Source organism: Artemia franciscana, chromosome 15 (assembly GCF_032884065.1).
Source record: "Artemia franciscana chromosome 15, ASM3288406v1, whole genome shotgun sequence".
NCBI classification, from domain to species: domain Eukaryota; kingdom Metazoa; phylum Arthropoda; class Branchiopoda; order Anostraca; family Artemiidae; genus Artemia; species Artemia franciscana.
This window is the reverse complement of record NC_088877.1, coordinates 42914383-42932850: the sequence shown is the minus strand read 5'-3', so window position 1 is coordinate 42932850 and position 18468 is coordinate 42914383. Positions and strand designations below refer to the sequence as shown.

Sequence of the window (18468 nt, the reverse complement as noted above, 5' to 3'; positions counted from 1 at the left end):
CATGTCTTAAATATCTTTAATGATGTCACCGTCATAACAAAAATGACGACAACTAACTTCATGACGTCAGTCAACACACAAACATGACGTCACCTGACAGACACATCCACAGACATCTTATTTTTATATATATACTAGCTGTTGGGGTGGCGCTTCGCGCCACCCCAACACCTAGTTGGTGGGGGCGCTTCGCGCCCCCCCAAGCCCCCCCGCGCGCGTAAGTCGTTACGCGCCATATTAGTTACGCGCCATTGTAGTTGTGTCCCTATGTCCCACCTGTGAATATAGATAGATATATATATATATATATATGTTTTTAACTACGTAAAACTTGCGAATATACAACATTCTTTGCTGTCCCATTGTCTGTGCATATAAATAGATTGTCAGGTTTACCGACTCTTGAACATGCAACATATAATGGTCCATGGGAAAACAATCCGTATTCAGATCTATACCTCATGATTCTAATGATTGCCCTTGAGCTTTGTTGATGGTGATTGCTAATCGACGATTCCCTGTGTCGCCGTCGTCATTTATATATCTCCGTGTGCCCCCCGGTGTCCCGGTCGTCATTTATATTCCATGTGTTCCGGTCGTCATTTATGTCCCGGTGTCCCAGTCTGTGAATTCTCTTTGAGGGTCCCGGGCGTCATTGATATTCCTTGTGTCCCGGTGTCCCGGTCGTCATTCGTGTCCCGGTGTCCCAGTCTGTATATACATTCGTTTTTGAATTGGTCTTTTTTTTAGGTTTTAGTGTTCTGCCTTTTTTTTAGTTTTTTTTAGTTATACCTCATGATTCTAATGATTGCCCTTGAGCTTTGTTGATGGTGATTGCTAATCGAACATTCTCTGTGTCCCCATCGTCATTTATATATCCCCCTGTGATGAAATAAATTTTTGTATTTTTCCCCTTTTTTTCTTTTTAGTTTTTTTTTGGTTTTTACATTTTTTAGTTTTTTTAGTTTTTTTTCTTTTTAGTTTTTTTTTTATTTTTATTTTTTTAGTTTTGTTTTTCTCCTTTATTTTTCTTTTTGTTTCCTTTTTTTAGTTTTTTTTTTTTTTAGTTTTTTTTTGTTTTTTAGCTTTTTTAGTTTTTTTATTAGTTTTTAGTTTGTTTTTTTCTTTTTAGTTTTTTTGTAGTTTTTACCTTTTTTTTTGTTTTTTTTTTTACTTATGTCCTGGTCGTCATTTATACTCCCTGTGTCCTCGTCATTTATATTCCCTATGTGCCGGTGTCCTGGTCGTCATTTGTGTCCCAATGTAATTTCGTAATTTCGTCAGTCGAAAACATGACGTCAGTCGACACAGAAACATGACGTCACCTGACACACAGACAGACAGACAGACAACTTATTTTTATATATATATAGATATATATATATATATATATATATATATATATATATATATATATATATATATATATATATATATATATATATATATATATATATATATATATATATATATATATATATATATATATTCTCCTGATGAGCCCTTTTGTTGGGTTGTTGCCTTTGAATTATTTGTCTTTTTTTACTATTTTTAATTTTTGGTAAATGACGACTTATACTTACTGACGACACGATTGCCTGTCCATGGATTATTCTTTACGGTTGATTGTGTATGGCTATGCTGTTTGAGCTATGTGATTGTATGGATGACTAGGGTTAAAACCTCATTCAAGTGCTGATCTATATTAATCACTAATTTAGGAAAACAGTCTTCCTTTTCTCCTTCTGTCTTCCCTTTTTTTCTTTTTTTATGTGTTTGTGCTGTTGCATTGGTGATTTCTCTTTTCATTATATTATTAATTTTTTAACCCTCTTATATACGTAATATTTTCTGTTCGTTTTAAGTTTTTATGCTGCGCCTTACTTCATGCTGTAAATGCCTTTTTTTGATTTTATTTTCTCATTGTTTTTTAAAATAATGCTAGAAAATTTTGCACCCCCTTGATGGAAATTTTCTTCGCTCATGATAAATTGCTCCTTAGAAAGATACTCCCACGTAACCCCCTCAACCAGCCCACGCCCACCTCAACGCAAAAGAGTCCCCCTGAAAATGTATGTACACTTCCCAATAACCATTAGTATATGTAAACAATGGTCAAAGTTTGTAATGCTGAACAAAATTGCTGTCTCAAAATTTTGATCCAGTGACTTTGGGAAAAAATGAGCGTGGGAGGGGACCTAAGTGCCCTCCAATTTTTTCGGTCACTTTAAAAGGGCACTAGAACTTTTATTGTCAGTTAGAATGAGCCCTCTCATGAAAAAAAAACATGAAGGAAAAAAAAACACGCATCCGTGACCTGTCTTTTGACCAAAAGTACGAAATTCCATATTTTTGTAGATAGGAGCTTGAAACATCTACAGTAGGGTTCTCTGATACGCTGAATCTGATAGTGTGATTTTCGTTAAGATTCTGTGACTCTTAAGGGGTGTTTATCCCTATGTTTTGAAATAGGGCAAATTTTCTAAGGCTCGTAACTTTTGACTAAAATTTCAAAAGAGTCTACAGGAAGTTGTAAGAAACTAAAGGAACTTGTCAAAAAGATATGAACATAAGAAAAAACTGAAAACATAATTAAGGGACAAAAGAATGTCAAAAGGTGCAAGACAGGGTTACTACCTAGTGACGAAAAAACACTATATACAATCGATTTTCTGGTTGTTTTAGTGATTTTTTCTTCAGTAAGATACTACTATGATTTTCTGGTTGTTTTAGTTATTTTTTTCCATCACCACTGATTGTGATGAATCACTAGGAATGGTAACCCTGCTTTAAGATTAGTAAAAATCAAAAAAGAAAGCCTAAGAGAAGATTCAATAGAATTAAAGAAAGTCTAATCGGAACAAATAAAGCCACAAAAGCCTAAAAAGTAAAAAGGGGGCTGATATAAGTTCAAAGGAATAAAAAAAAATTAGAAGGAACTATGAAAACCATATAGGACTAAAGGAATTTGTGAGGGAACAAGTAAGTTAAATGTGAACAAAGGAAGCTCGAAGAAGTCATTGGGGTTGTGAGGGTTAGAAAGGACTAAAGGAGGCCCAAACGAAGTAAATAAAAATAAAAAAGGGCTAAGCGAACAGGAAGTGGCTAAAAGAGGTACAAAGGAATTAAAGAAAGTTTATATGGGGTTCTTAGGAGGTCGTTTCATCAAATAGGCTGAAAAAAAACTTGTCTAAGAAAAGTTGCAATCCCCATATTTTCACTGTTTTCAATTTTTTCGTAAAGTTTCTTTGAATTATCAATATTTGCCAGTTGCATGTTCAAGCACTTGTTTATATTTCTGTCGTCGAGTGAAATCTGTTCTTTTCATCAAGTTTTGAAATGGATTGATTTTAATTCAAAAATTTTTCACAATTTTTGTCAATTAAATTGTTCAATTTCCAATTTTGTGAATATTTCAGAAAAGGTTACGTGGGCACCCTTAGATGATATGTCAAATGAAATTACATAATTAAGTTGTTTCAATGCTGGGTCAGTATGTATTTTGACAATTCTTATTATTGCCTATTTTAACTTGGCTAGTTAATTTAACAAGTTAATTTTAACAAGACAAAAAGAGTGTTTAACCCCTGGTAAAGAAATTAAGCCCACCTAATAGGTTAGGTTGCGATATTTTAAAATAATATAATCTTTCGGGTGAAAGATTTTGGTTTCTGGTAATTCTTAGATTTTAGAAGGTGTCCTAGTTTAAAAAACCCAAAAAGAGGGCGTTTGGATAACAACAAAAGTAAAAATCAAATAAGGATTATAGAGTCAAAGATTTATATTTCAAATGTATTGATTAACGAACAAGGATGTACATATGGGAGTTACAAGGAGGGCCTTTGGGACCTATCCTATTACTTCACACTGAGTTTCCCCGTATTTCGGTTGAAACTTCTTATTCAAATCAACAGCTAAAGTCTATTTTTTAATTCTTATCCCTCCCCCTTCTGGAAAAATCAAATAAATTTGCCTGGGAGAAGAATTTTAGTTGTTTTTTTTTATTTTGCTGCAAGTACTTTTTTGAGGCTTGAAAATGTATAGTCTTACTAACTGAATATTTTAGTAGCAAACTCTATGTATTTTTTTTATAAGATGGAATAAAGAGTTCTTACCAGGGTATTGGCTGTCCTTCAGAATATCCACATTTACTTGACGGTGAACAGCAATAATCCCAAGCACCACGGTTATCAATGTCACAAAACCAGTATCCCATGTTCTTATTTTCTTGACATCTCGAAATGCAGTCTACCCCACTGGTAGACACATCATTGACGTCACTTCCTAAGAGTCAACAAAAAAGAAAACGTTAATAATGAAAGTATCACTTTTAAATATTTTAGAGATTATCATTGGTAGACCAACACCCCCTCCCCCCAAAAAAATACAGGTCTTACAGACCTTAATTTTCAGAGAAGGGATAAATAAGTCTTTTTGGCTTCTTTTCAAGTATTTAACATAGAAATTTAAGGCTTCCCACTAAATTGGCGTCTCCACTGTCCGGGCCAGGGCCCATTGAGATCATATCATGGGATCTTTTCTTTTTTGCTAAGATTTGCCTTTTTGTCTCAGTTCTTTAATAATTACCCTTGAAACACAGGGCATTCAGGACATTGAGCAACGAGTGAGGGTTGAGGTAGGGACAGCCCCCCTCGTATATGGAATAATTTCTGTTTGTTTGTAGTTCTAATGTTGATCTTTACTTTCTGTAGAAAAAACATTTTTTATTTATTATTTAATAAAATAAAAGACACGCGTGACAACGTATAAAAAAAGCACATTAAAAATTTGAAACCATTTTTGCACATTTCAAGCAGGTATCAGTTTTTAAATTTTTGATTTTGAAATTTAGAATCTGTATCCAGTCTCTATACTAAGGTCGTGCTCTGATTTCTTTTACTTAGTTTTTATATACCTCTCCTAAGACCTAATTAATATAAGCCTAAAAAGGGTATTTCGAAGATTATTATATGCTTTGTAAATGAAAGCCTAAAAAGCTGCCATTAGACAGTCAATTTCTTAAATCTGTCTTAAAATACTTTGGAAATCCTTTGTTAGTGAACCAAAGAAAGACTAGCTCACCTGGCAAACTATACCCATAGCCACCAGCTTCTCCACATTCTTTTCCTATTCGAGCATATACATAATATCCATTATCGTAAAGTAGTTCACGGGATCTATCAAGGTCATCTGCTTCCCAAGGACTAAGTTCACAATTCCCACGAAGCTGCTTGGATTGGTAAGAATCTGTATAAGCGACGGAGTTACAATTGAAACTACGCTTTTTCAAGCATTCTTTTTGGCAACTAGCCAGACTCGAAGCGTAAGTCATTTCTTTTACGGCTGGAAGGTAAATGCGGCTTCTTGATTTGTATAACGAAAAACAGCCTGCAAATTCAAAATTCCCTGTCAGAAATTATCGAGATTAAACAGTTCTACCGAATGCCACCCCTTCGTGGCTCTGTAGGATATCTATTGTACACAGGCACGTACGCAGGAATTTTTTTTCGTGGGGGACCAAAACCTTCGACACAGCAGATATAAAGCAGCACTTTTTTTATTTAGTAATGCAAAAAGCACATTTATAGGGAAATACAGATTAACTTTAATCTTTAGTATTGTAGCGAATGGGGGGAAGAAGACTGAAGCCTCAAAAGTTCGTTTTAGGCTCAGGTTATGTTCATAGCGATTTAGAACCAGTGATTAATCTATTATATTCCACTGAAAGGGAAATTTTTAGGGTTAACAGTGCAATATGGGTGCTGCGGCGGGTAGTTCTTCTATTGCAAAAACGTAGATTTTAATGAAAAATGATAGTTTCCAATATTGATCCATTAAAAGCTATACTTTTTCCTAAAAAGGGGGGGATAAACGTCTAATATCAAGGATAATTCTACTTTGCTAGGAAAGCAAACTCTCTTTACAAAAAAAAATAACAATACAATTGCTAATTACTTCAAAGAGTGTATCTAGATTCTTAATAAATGTCCTACTTTTGCCAGAAATCCCGAGAAACCATGGGGAAATTAAACATTTCACAAAATTTCGGGGGGGGGGGGCGGACCCGAAGGCCTCCCCTGCGTACGTGCCAGATTGTATATGGTAACTATTTTATGCTTCCCACCGTCAATTATGGCCCGGGTACTTTCCTACACACTAACTTAATTAGTATCCGATACTTTTGTTCTTGACTTTTAGTTCCTATAATTTCGTATCCTCTAGCTTATCTGGTAAATAATTTCCTAAAAGTTAACCATTGGACAACATTTGACTGAAAATTGAAGGTCTTGTTGTCTTTTAGAATTAACATTTTGTTAACTTTTGAATTTTATAAAGGAGACATGAGGTCAAATTTAACAAAATCGTTTGGCTAGTTTATTTGTACGCTTGAACATGGGAACACGAAGTGATATATGGTACTGCCGTATAATTTTGAGAATTTAAAAGAAAAAAAAAAAATCAAAAGCGAAATCGTAGAAAATCAAGATTTTCCAGTATGAAAATACCCAAAATTGGCTTACAGAATTTTTTTTTTAATTTTGACATTCTTGGCACTTTAAAAGAGGTATTTAACAAAAAGCTTCTCTTTTACATAGCTTAAAATTCCCCCCCCCCACCTCCAATAGAGAAATTAAGAGTCAAATAAAAAAATTATACTTCAATATATAAGGAAACAAATTTTATTTCCTAATTTCATTGAAAAAGGTATGCATTTTTGAACTTTACTTCCCAAAAAGACGAAGGACATTCTGGTGAACCTTTCAGAGAATGTTGAGGGGAGTTTCGAGATAAATCAAAACATATTAAGTGTTCCACTCTTGCTACCACTATCACCACTACTACTACTTCTGTCACACTACAAATACAGAAGAGGGAATGATGAGGACTTATTTCCCAAGACAGTGAACGAACAAAACCTATTTGAATTTTTCGGCCCTATATCTAAAGGGAGTCTTCAGCAAAGAAAATAATAAACAATAAAACACTTACAATAAAAGTTCTCGGTTAAAAATCCATTTTTTAAAATAGCCTAGGCATCATTACTTCTTAACGAAAAGTTCAGCCAAGACTGTGCGACAAAAGCTAACATTTTAAAAGCTAAAAAGATTCATTCATTGAACTAACTGTATTTATTAAAAATTGGAATAATTTTTTTTTGCGATATTAGTCTTCTCTGCAGCTAATCTTGTGGTTCGTTTGGGATTGGGCTTGTATTTATTGGTTCCTATTTTTGTTTTATTTGAATTAGATTATTTTCTATAATTAAATTTGTGTACATAGGGTTGAGTGTGTTTTGACCCAAGTCTCTATTTAGGGGCGTATTATTAATTAAGTTTCGTTCGATTTTGATTGCCTCGTGGACAGTTTGTTTGATTCCCAGATCATTGCTAATTAGAATTGTTTCGTCAAATAGAACATAATAGTTTGAACTTTCAAAAATATGATCGCTTAAATCTGAATTGAAATATATAGAGCTACTTTTAGATTTTAATGCTTTTTCAATACTTTCTTTGTGTTCCTCTAATCTTGTTCCTAAATTTTGGTGGGTTCGACCAATGTAATAATTTCTACAACTACATGGTATTTGATACACTCGTCTCAGACGAGTAACTAGGGTTTTATCCTTACCAGAATTAAGAAGATTCCTTATACTTAAATTACTTGTGAATACAACACATAAAAAATAATTTTCACAGTTTGTTTAAAAAATAGTTTACGTGTTGTATTCACAAGTAATTTAAGTATAATGAATCTTCTCAATTCAGGTGAGGAGAAAACCCCAGTTACTCGTCCACGAGGGGGGTATCAAATACCATGTAGTTGTGGAAATTATTGTGGAATGTTGTCCATACTGACGGCTAACACGCCGTCTGTATGCAGGCTACAAAACAGCAATATACAGCAAAATACAACAAAACAGCAATACAAAAAAACCAATAACTTAGGTGCAGTATAGTCTCAAAATTTGAAACTAATAGGGCTTGTTGTGAGGGATGATGAGCTAACCAAAAGAAAATATTTGTATCCTAATGATACTGCTTCTACTCATACTGCTACTATTATTACTGCTTCTGTTATTACAACTGCCACTAATGCTTAGGCTACTACTATTAATTCTACTGCTCCTACTACTGCTAGTCCTACTAAAACTAAGGGTATTAAGGTGGAAAATTTGGAAATTACTGAAACTGTATGAAATTAGATTGAAATACATTATGCCTGCACGGGTTGTCAAGTGGACATATCAGTAATGCTTCAGGAGCGGTTGACTAAATTAAGTTAAAACTTTCATCGTGTTTGGTAGCCAAATGTGAAACTAAATGTGCTATGCGCATACTGTTAATGATGCTACTACAGCTATTGCCACAAAGCCTATTGCCACATTGCCACTAAAAATTTTAAGGTGAAGATTTTAAGGAATATTTAGGCGGATATAGAACTAAATCTACACAGACTATGACCATGGAGGTTTTCAAAAAGATGACAAGGCAATATCTCAAAAACAAATTATATCGTCAAGTTAGACCTTTAAGGGTAAGTTATGGTGGATTTATGTGTATACAATTAATGCTACCAGTAGATTTACTTTAGCCAATGACAGTAGGGGTACAAGGATGAATCTTTTAGAGTATGTTTAGGGGGAGTTTCAATTAAACCAAAAAAATATATACATGTAGGTTTTCAAAAGGGTATATAAGCAATATCATAGGCAGCGACGCTCTATAATAGCTAGAATTGTTATTGAAACTTTTAAAGAGCTAATTCAATTAAAACTCAAAAGTTCTAGTGCCCTTTTTAAGAAGCAAAAGATATTGGAGGTTATTCAGCCGTCCTCTCAAGCCTATTCATTTTCCAAACAGAACTAGTAAAAATTTTGAGACAACCATTTTAGATATAAAATATAATTGTTTTTCTAAATGAAAAGTTTTTGTAAATAAAAAACATACAGAAATAGATTGAGTGTTTTCCAAGGTTGAAAGGCAAAGGAGGAAATCTATACAAGCCTTTAAAAATTTTACTGATTTCCACTGCTAAACCCTTTCCACTGGCGCCTCGTATCTAGCTCATGCGAAAAAATATCAGCGCAATGCTGTTGTAACCTGTGAATTTTCCAACTGCCAGTTTCTTTCAGGTTGTTTAATGGAAGAGTTTTTTTTAAAAAATTAAATGAAAAAACAAGTTTTTTAAACTGCAAGTAAGGAGTGACATTAAAACCTACAACGAACAGAAATTATTCTGTATATGAGATGGCTTTCCCCTCCTCAACGCCTCGCTCTTTACGCTAAAGTTTGACTCTTTGTCACAACTCCACTTTTTAAAACTGTAAAAAACTTTTGCTTAAAGAGCGAGGCGTTGAGGAGGGGACAACCCTTTCATATACGGAACAATTTTTGTTCGTTTTGAGTTTTAAATTCGCTACTTACTTGCAGTTAAAAATACTTGTTTTTTATTTAATTTCTGAACGTTTTTGAATTAACACATGTTTTGATTTCGGCTCGCCGCAGATGAATAATTAAAACACAATTTGCACGTTCATTTTTTTGCTAAATAGCTTTCTCATACTTTTGATCCGACGATTTTGACAAAACAAAAGGGTGGGGGGGGGGAGACCTAGTTGTCCTTCAAATTTTTGGTACTTAAAAATGTAAATAGAATTTATATTTCTTTTTACGAATATTTTGGGTAGTAATAAGTATAGATAACTAACGAATTAACTTACGTAATGAGCTTCTATATTTGTGTATTTTTATCACATATATGAGGGGGTTCGCCTCCTCGTCAATATCTCGATTTTTATGCTAGAGCTTGAATTTTGTCCCAGTTCTTTAAGAATGACCCCAAAATCACAAAAGCCGTAGAATAAACAGTTGAAATTACTAAAGATACTTTAGCGTAAAGAGCAAGGTATTGCGGAATAGACGAACCCCCTTATATACGTAATATTTTCTGTTCGTTTTAAGTTTTAATGCTGCTCATTACTTCCAGTTGAAAACAATAATTATTTTCTCATGTTTTTTTAAATAATGTTAGAAAATCCCCTTCATGGAAACTCTATTCCCTCATGATAAATTCCACCATGGAAAGTTACTCCAACGTAATACCCCTGATCCATCCCCACCCCAACGCGAATAAGTTCCCCTGAAAACGTCTGTACACTTCATAATAACCATTACTGTATGTAAACAATGATCGAAGTTTGTAACTTGCAGCCCCTCCCCCGGGGAATGTGAGTGATGAAAGTCGTCCCCAAAGAAATAGTTATTATGTTTCCGACTAAGCTGAACAGATTGACTATCTCAAAGTTTCGATCCGGTGACTTTGAGGGAAAAATGTACATGGGAGGGGGCCTAGGTCCCTCCAATTTTTTGTCACTTAAAAAGGGTACTAGAAGTTTTAACTTCCATCAGGATAAGCCCTCTTGCGTCATTCCAGGATCACTGGGTCGATACGATCACCCCTGGGAAAAAAAAAAAAAAAAAAACACGCATCCGTGATGTGTCTTCTGGCAAAGAATACAAAATTCCACATTTTTGTAGATAGGAGCTTGAAAATTCTACAGTACGGTTCTCTGACACGCTGAATCTGATGGTGTGCTTTTTGTTAAGATTTTATTACTTTTAGATGGTTTCCTCCTATTTTTCCTATTTTTTAGTTCCTCCTATTTTTTAAAATTAGGCAAATTTTCTCAAACTCGTAACTTTTAATAGGTAAGACTAAACTTAATGAAACATGTATATTTAAAATCAGCATTAAAATGCAATTCTTTCAATGTAACCATTGGTATAAAAATTCTTTATTTTAGAGTTTCGGTTACTATTGAGCTGGGTCGCTCCTTACTACCGTTCGTTATCACGAACTGTTTGGTATTGCAGGGAAAGCGCTAAGAATTTCAATAATTAAATTGTTCATTGTGTTTGAAACAAAAAACAAAGATGTAATTATTCCAAGGTGATATGAGAAAAGTACTCGCCCGACATTTTCGCCATATAAGAGATAGATTCAAGAAACTTTTCCCCATAAGACAAGTTTTTCAAAGAAAAGTAAGAATCTCCGGTATATTAAAAATTGGCACAAATAAAGTCAGATAATTTTTCAAGCACAAAACTACCACAAATCACCATCACTAAATAAATGAAACCCAAAAAAACATAAACAACAATAGATATTCGAATCAAACTCAAAACAACAAAAAATTAACGTGAGAAGGGCTGAGAACCCCCATACCCTTTTTAACAACAGAACATAATCTTCACTCTACTGAAAATAAAATAAATTTTAAGCGTGTTTTTTTTACTTTTTTACTTTAATATACGCGAAATTATTAAAACTTTAGGAAATAAGTATCAGTATCATACACTTCGTGGTAACGAACTGTAAGTAAGGACCAACCCGGCTCAATAGTAACCAAAACTGTAAGAAACAAAATCTTGAAACGAATAGACACATCAAAAGAAATGGATTTTTTTGATGATTTTAAATGTGTAAGTTTAATTAAATTTAGTCTCACCCATCAAAGGTTTCAATCCTAAGAAAATTTGTCTTATTTTGAAAAGAGGAAGAAACACTTCCTAAAAGTCCTAAAATCTTACTGAAAATAACATCATCAGATTCAGCTTATCAGAGAGACTTATTACAAAGGTTACAAGCTGCTATCTGCAAAAACGTAGAATTTTTTCCTTTTTGCCAGAAGAAAGATCACGAATGCCTGCTTATTTTTTTTCCCCAGGGGTAATCACACCAACCCAGTGAACCTAGAACATTGGAGGAGGGCTCATTATACCGTAAATTAAAAGTTCTAATGCCTTTTAAAGTGGCAAAACAAAATTAAAGGGCCACTGGGCCATCTCCTACGCCACTTTTCTTCCCAAAATCAACCGATCAAATTCTGAGATTGCTATTTTGTTAGGCATAGTTGAAGGGCCTAATAACCATGTCTTTGGAGATATCATTACCCCCCACAACCCATGAGGGAAGGTTTTCAAGTCGAATAATTTGCCCACTATTACGCATAGTATATGTTATTTGGAAGTATGCATATATTTCTTTTGGCGTGGAAAGGGGGAGGAGTTTTCTGCTTGAGAATTTTGCACGGGAATAATTTCTAACGGAGAGGGAGGTTCCCAGGGAGAGAAATTCTCGGGAGAAATCGTATACTGGGGGAAATTGCCAGAATTATTATACGAAATTTCTTTATATGTCTTGCCTTCTCCTTTCTGACTCAGTTTTACGCGTGGAGGTGTTAAGGGTAATTGTCCGAGATAAATTTTCACCAGGATTGAATTGTCCGGAAGATATTTACGTGAGGATGATGATTTTTCCTTGGAGGTAGATCCAGATTTCCTGGCGCTAATTAAAAAAGATCAGAAAGTAAATAAAAAAAACAGGGTTTTTCAACTGAAAGTGAGGAGTAACATCAAAACTTAAAACAAGAAAAATTATTATGTATATAAGGGGAGTTGCCCCCTTCTCAACTCCTTGCTCTTTACGCTAAAATATAATTTTTGTCCCAATTTTTTTTAAACGGCCCCTGAAACACAAGGTTGTTTAATTAGAACAATAAGTAAACTTTTTAAAGATGCCGAAAACTTTAGCGTCAAATATAACAATTAATTTGGTTAGTAAACAAAAGTACAATATTAAAGCTATGTAGATTTCTACACTTTTCTCATTGACGACGTCGTTACCTTTCCTTTATGCTGCATATCTCATGTCGTTTCACGTGAATTAAGGTTAAGCTAAACAGCTACTTCTTTCTTCAGAGATCCCTTTCCCTGATGTAAGAAAAAGCTTGATAGCTAATAGGGACAGTGGGAGGATTCTCAATAAGGCACAACTGAAACTTTAGCCTTAATGACTACTAATTAGTTAATTATTGTTAATTAATTTTAGTTAATTAAATATATTTTTCATATATATATATATATATATATATATATATATATATATATATATATATATATATATATATATATATATATATATATATATATATATATATATATATATATATATATTTAAATACAGTTTATATATTAAATATATAAAATATAGTTATATATTATATGTTAAATATATTAAATATATATTAAATACTAGCTGTTGGGGTGGAGCTTCGCGCCACCTCAACACCTAGTTGGTGGGGGCGCTTCGCGCCCCCCCCGCACGCGTAAGTCGTTACGCGCCATATTAGTTCCGCGCCATTGTAGTTGTGTCCCTATGTCCCACCTGTGAATATATATACGTAAATATATATATATATATATATATATATATATATATATATATATATAAATATAAATATATATATATATATATATATATATATATATATATATATATATATATATATATATATATATATATATATATATATATATATATATATATATATATATATATATATATATATATATATATATATATATATATATATATATATATATATGTTCTTAACTACGTAAAACTTGCGAATATACAAAATTCTTCGCTGTCCCATTGTCTGTGCATATAAATAGATTGTCAGGTTTACCGACTCTTGAACATGCAACATATAATGGTCCATGAGAAATGATTGCCCTTGAGCTTTGTTGATGATGATTGCTAATCGACCATTCCCTGTGTCGCCGTCGTCATTTATATATCCCCCTGTGCCCCCCGGCGTCCCCGTTGTAGTTGTGTCCCTGTGTCCCGGTCGTCATTTATATTCCCTGTGTCCCGGTCGTCATTTGTATCCCGGTCTGTATATACATTCGTTTTTGAAATGGAATCTGATGAAATAAATTTTTGTATTTTTCCCGTTTTTTTCTTTTTAGTTTTTTTTGGTTTTTACTTTTTTTAGTTTTTTTAGTTTTTTTGTTTTGTTTTTTTCTTTTTAGTTTTTTTTTATTTTTATTTTTTTAGTTTTGTTTTTCTCCTTTATTTTTCATTTTTTTCCTTTTTTTATTTTTTTTTAGTTTTTTAGTTTTTTAGCTTTTTTAGTTTTTTTATTAGTTTTTAGTTATTTTTCTTTTTAGTTTTTTGTAGTTTTTACCTTTTTTTTTTAGTTTTTTTTTACTTATGTCCTGGTCGTCAGTTATACTCCCTGTGTCCCAGTCGTCATTTGTGTCCCGGTGCTTCGTTGATGGTGATTGCTAATCGAACATTCCTTGTGTCCCGGTTGCTTTCTCTTTGAGCGTCCCGGTCGTCATTTATATTCCCTATGTGCCGGTGTTCCGGTCGTCATTTGTGTCCCGATGTCCCGGTCCGTAATTTCGTCAGTCGAAAACATGACGTCAGTCGACACACAAACATGACGTCACTCGACACACACACACACACACACAGACAACTTATTTATATATATATATATAGATAGCTTAATACAGCTAATTAAAGTTAATTGTAGTTAATTATAGTTAATACTGATACTAGTTAATTATAGTTAATGACTACTAATTAGTAATAACGGAGTTGACTTGATCAGTCATTTTAATTTACCTTCAAAGATTTTACTGCCACCCAAAAACTCATAGCATACTCACTGTCAATAGATATAGATTCAACGTCATCAGAGCCAGCATTACAGTTTCTAGAGAAGTCGGTTCTATACCAAGTGTCGTAGTCACGATTTTCTGTGAGATAGAATGTCGACCAGCCAACATCTACGTCACTAAGCTCACAGTTGTCACTGTTCTTGTATTTCGATGTGAAATACCTAAAAAAAATTGGAGAATGTTATAATATAGCTAAATGAAGATGCTTGCTACAAACATAATTGACATGGTGGAGTACTGAACAAATTTTACTAACATTTTATTTACAAAAATGCTTAACTTACTTGTCAGAATTCACTTGTGACATGTAGGATTGAACCTGCAAACCTTCAATCACAAAGTCCAGCTGTATCCACTATATTGTCACAAGGTCTTAGCTTACTTGTTGTTTTAATGTTTGTATTACAAAGTTCATATTAGTTCATATTAAATTTATGTAATATAAATTTTAATAAATTTAAATAAATTTAAATTTATTGCTAAGACTATTGTGTTTCTATCCACACTTTATTAAACTTAATTTTTTTCTAAACTAGCTGACTGTAAGTTCACTGTTGTCGCCATTCCTGTGCTGTGATCAGAGCACTGTTAAATGAGCTCCAAAGATGATCATGTAGATATACTTTTCCAAAATGTTTAGAGAAGGACCTATAAATTTTATTGATCAACCGGTTTCTTTATTTTTATCGATTTGAGCTGATAGAATGTCGGTGCTTCCTTCTATACCCTTATGAACTTATTTTTTTTTCTTTGACCCAGCTGATTAAACATCTTTGAGGAAGCACTCCTCTCATGCTGTATTTTTTTTTGTGGAATACTTGAAACTCTTTTTTTTTACAAATTTAATTTCAACCAGCAGATCCTTACAACAACATTTAAAGAGAGTGGAGGGAGCGGGGTTACTAAATTTTGACGGATGTGGGGTCAATCTTACCATTTTCTTCAATTTCAATGTATTATTACAGATTTAAATTGGCTAAGCTGTGACATTTTAATCCGCACTTTTATTGACTTGATATTTTTTCCTTCTGACCGATTATGGTGGAACAGGCATCCCTCTCCCGAAGTTGACACCTCTGTGGAGTCACTTTGTTACTAAAATCCAAGCTGTTATTATTCCTGTATAAAGACAAATTACTTAACAGATGCTACAACAAAAGCAGATGGAGATACTGTCTAGAAATCAATAGGTTTAAATTTAAATTAATTTAAATTTAATTAATTTAATTAATTTAAATTTATTAATTTTGAAATTAATAAATTTAGAGGGAAAAAATATCAATACATTTTAATAATTGTAAGGTCACTTTTACCACTTTTTCTCAGTAGTATTTCACTTATACAGATTGAAAGAGGTGAAACCCTGGTACTTCCATTTGCCCTTTTCTTAACCCTACAAGCTGACAGAACATATTTGGGGAGGCATCCCTATCTCAAAAGAGACATAGTTATAAACACGATCAACCTTTTTCTTCAAATATTCGTGGCGTGTACTGAGTTAATTACAACTGGTAAAGAAAGGCATTATTTTTTAGTACATGACAGATCCTTCACCAGTTAGTCTGGATACTTCTCGTTACCATTTTGGCGAATCATTTAGAAAAAGTATTCTACAGGAGCCATCTTTACAACTATCTTCTGAAATAACACTTTGGATCCTATATAATAAAGATACAATAAAATATCGCGAAGAAAAGGTGACTAAGCCTGATAATAAGAGAAAATTGCGGACAATGAACAAAATGAGGAAAGTCCAGTCTGTGAAGACAAAGAAAATATAAAATTATATTCGAGACCTTCGTTCAGCTATCATCATTGCATGATAAGACATGTTTATAATTGATCAAATATGAATTATGAGATGTGAATTATGAGTTATATGAATATGAGTTGTGGGCATCAAGTCATGGCTAATTGTAGAAAAAACTAAGACATGTAGTCCAATTGAATGAGAAAAAAATATGACATTATTTCCCTCCTTATTAGGATTGTATAAAAAGGAGGTTAGTTCATTTGTTAATATATATGTCTAATTATTATTTGTCCATGCGTCATTGCTAGGGCAGTAGAACCAAGGTAAATAGTCATAGAGCTAACATAGTGATAGAACCTATAGTTTTTAAAGTGTTTGATTAATTTGACTTGGGTAAACGGCGGAAGTATGCGAGTGCCTCTCTTATTGGACCAATACACGGTATGTTATCTTTTAGCAAGTCACGCCTGCCAAGAGTCTCAGGCAGGTTGACCATAAATTTTAAACTGATATAGGACCATTAGATTGCCTGAAATGAGAGGCGAACAAGGAACGCTTACCTATGGTCTTAGGCTGGTTGAACCAAGAATTTAGAATTGAAACACGAGACCGTTAATTTTGCCTAGAATCAGAGGCAAGCGTCTAAAGTCAAAATGGGGCAATTCTGCAATGATCGTCAAACAAGGCAATTGATTCTATTTATACAATTAAACAAAAAAACTAGTTTTTTTTAACTGAAAGTAAGGAGCGACATTAAAGCTTAAAACGAACAAAAATTACTCCGTATATGAAATGGGTTATCCCCTCCGCAATCCCTCGCTCTTTACACAAAAGTTTTTAATTTTTTTAAAAAGTGGAACTGTGGCAGAACTGTGGCAAAGAGTCAAACTTTAGCGTAAAGAGCGAGGGATTATGGAGGGGACAACCCATTTCATATACGGAGTAATTTCTGTTCGTTTTAAGTTTTAATTTCGCTCCTTACTTTCAGTTAAAAAAACTAGTTTTTTTGTTTAATTTCTGAACGTTTTTGAATTAATGCATGTTTGAATTTGGCTCTCTGCACATAAATTATTAAAATGAAATTTGCATCTTAATTCTTTTTTTTTGGCTAAATGGCTTTGCCTTGGTTTTGATCAAACAATCTTGAGAAATAAGGGATGGGGAAGGAGGCCTAGCTGCCCTCCAATTTTTCGGTTACTTAAAAAGGCAACTAGAACTTTTAATTTTTAACGAACGTTTTTATTAGTACAAAATATACGTAACTTAAGAATTAACTTACGTAACAAACTTTTATATTCTTATACTTTTATTATGTACATGAGGGGGTTTTTCCCCTCGTTAATACCTCGCTATTTACGCTAAATCTTAAGTTTTGTCCCAATTCTTTAAGAGGGACCCCTGAATCAGAAAGGCCGTAGAATAAATAGTTGAAATTACTAAAAATACTTTATCATAAAGAGCGAGGTATTTATCTCCTCCTAAACACGTCGCGCTTTATGCTAAAGTATTTTTAGGACCCCTCATATGCGTAATAATCTCTGTTCATTCTAAGTTTTAATGCTACTCCTTAAAACTTTGTCATGTTTATTTTTTCATGGATTTTTTTTTTAAGGTAATGGTAGAAAATCCCGCGCCCTTTTCATTAAATTTCTCTTCCCCCATGACATATTCCTCCAAGGAAAGATCCTTCCACATAAATCCTCCCACAACCAAAAAAATTCCCCTGAAAACGTCTGCACAATTCCCAAAAACCATTACTGTATGTAAACACTGGTCAAAGTTTATAACTTGCAGCCCCTCTCCCAGAAACTGTGGGGGAGTAAGTTATCCCCAAAGACATAGTTATTATGGTTTTCGACTATACGGAACAAAATGGCTATCTCAAAATTTCGATCCGTTGACTTTGGGAAAAAACTGAGAGTAGGAGGGGGCTTAGGTGCCCTCCAATATTTCGGTCACTTAAAACGGGCACTAGAACTTTTCATTTTCTTTAGAGTGAGCCCTCTTGCAACATTCTAGGACCCCTTGGTCGATATGATGACCCCTGGGGGACAAAAAAAACAACAAAAAACAAATAAACACGCATCCGTGATCTGTCTTCTGGCAAAAAATACGAAATTCTACATTTTTGTAGATAGCTTGAAATCTTTGCTATAGGGTTCTCTGGTATGCTAAATAAGA

General features: G+C 33.5%; 1 protein-coding gene across 1 annotated transcript; it reads right to left on the bottom strand.

Moving 5' to 3' along the window:
- Window positions 1–4094: 4094 nt before the first annotated feature.
- Window positions 4095–7009, bottom strand: LOC136036507 (uncharacterized). Its single transcript, XM_065718795.1, has 3 exons — window positions 6991–7009; window positions 5083–5388; window positions 4095–4284 (listed from the first exon to the last, which is right to left on the bottom strand). The coding sequence occupies exons 2-3, from the start codon at window positions 5330–5332 to the stop codon at window positions 4112–4114; spliced, it is 423 nt and encodes a 140-aa protein (XP_065574867.1). The 5' UTR covers window positions 5333–5388; window positions 6991–7009; the 3' UTR covers window positions 4095–4111.
- Between the last annotated feature and the right edge of the window lie 11459 nt (window positions 7010–18468).

Coding starts and splice junctions, on each gene's coding strand:
- LOC136036507 (XM_065718795.1), bottom strand. CDS start 5,332: ATGACTTACGCTTCGAGTCTGGCTAGTTGCCAAAAAGAATGCTTGAAA. Junction 4,285..5,082: donor CTATGGGTATAGTTTGCCAG/GTGAGCTAGTCT, acceptor GTTGACTCTTAG/GAAGTGACGTCAATGATGTG.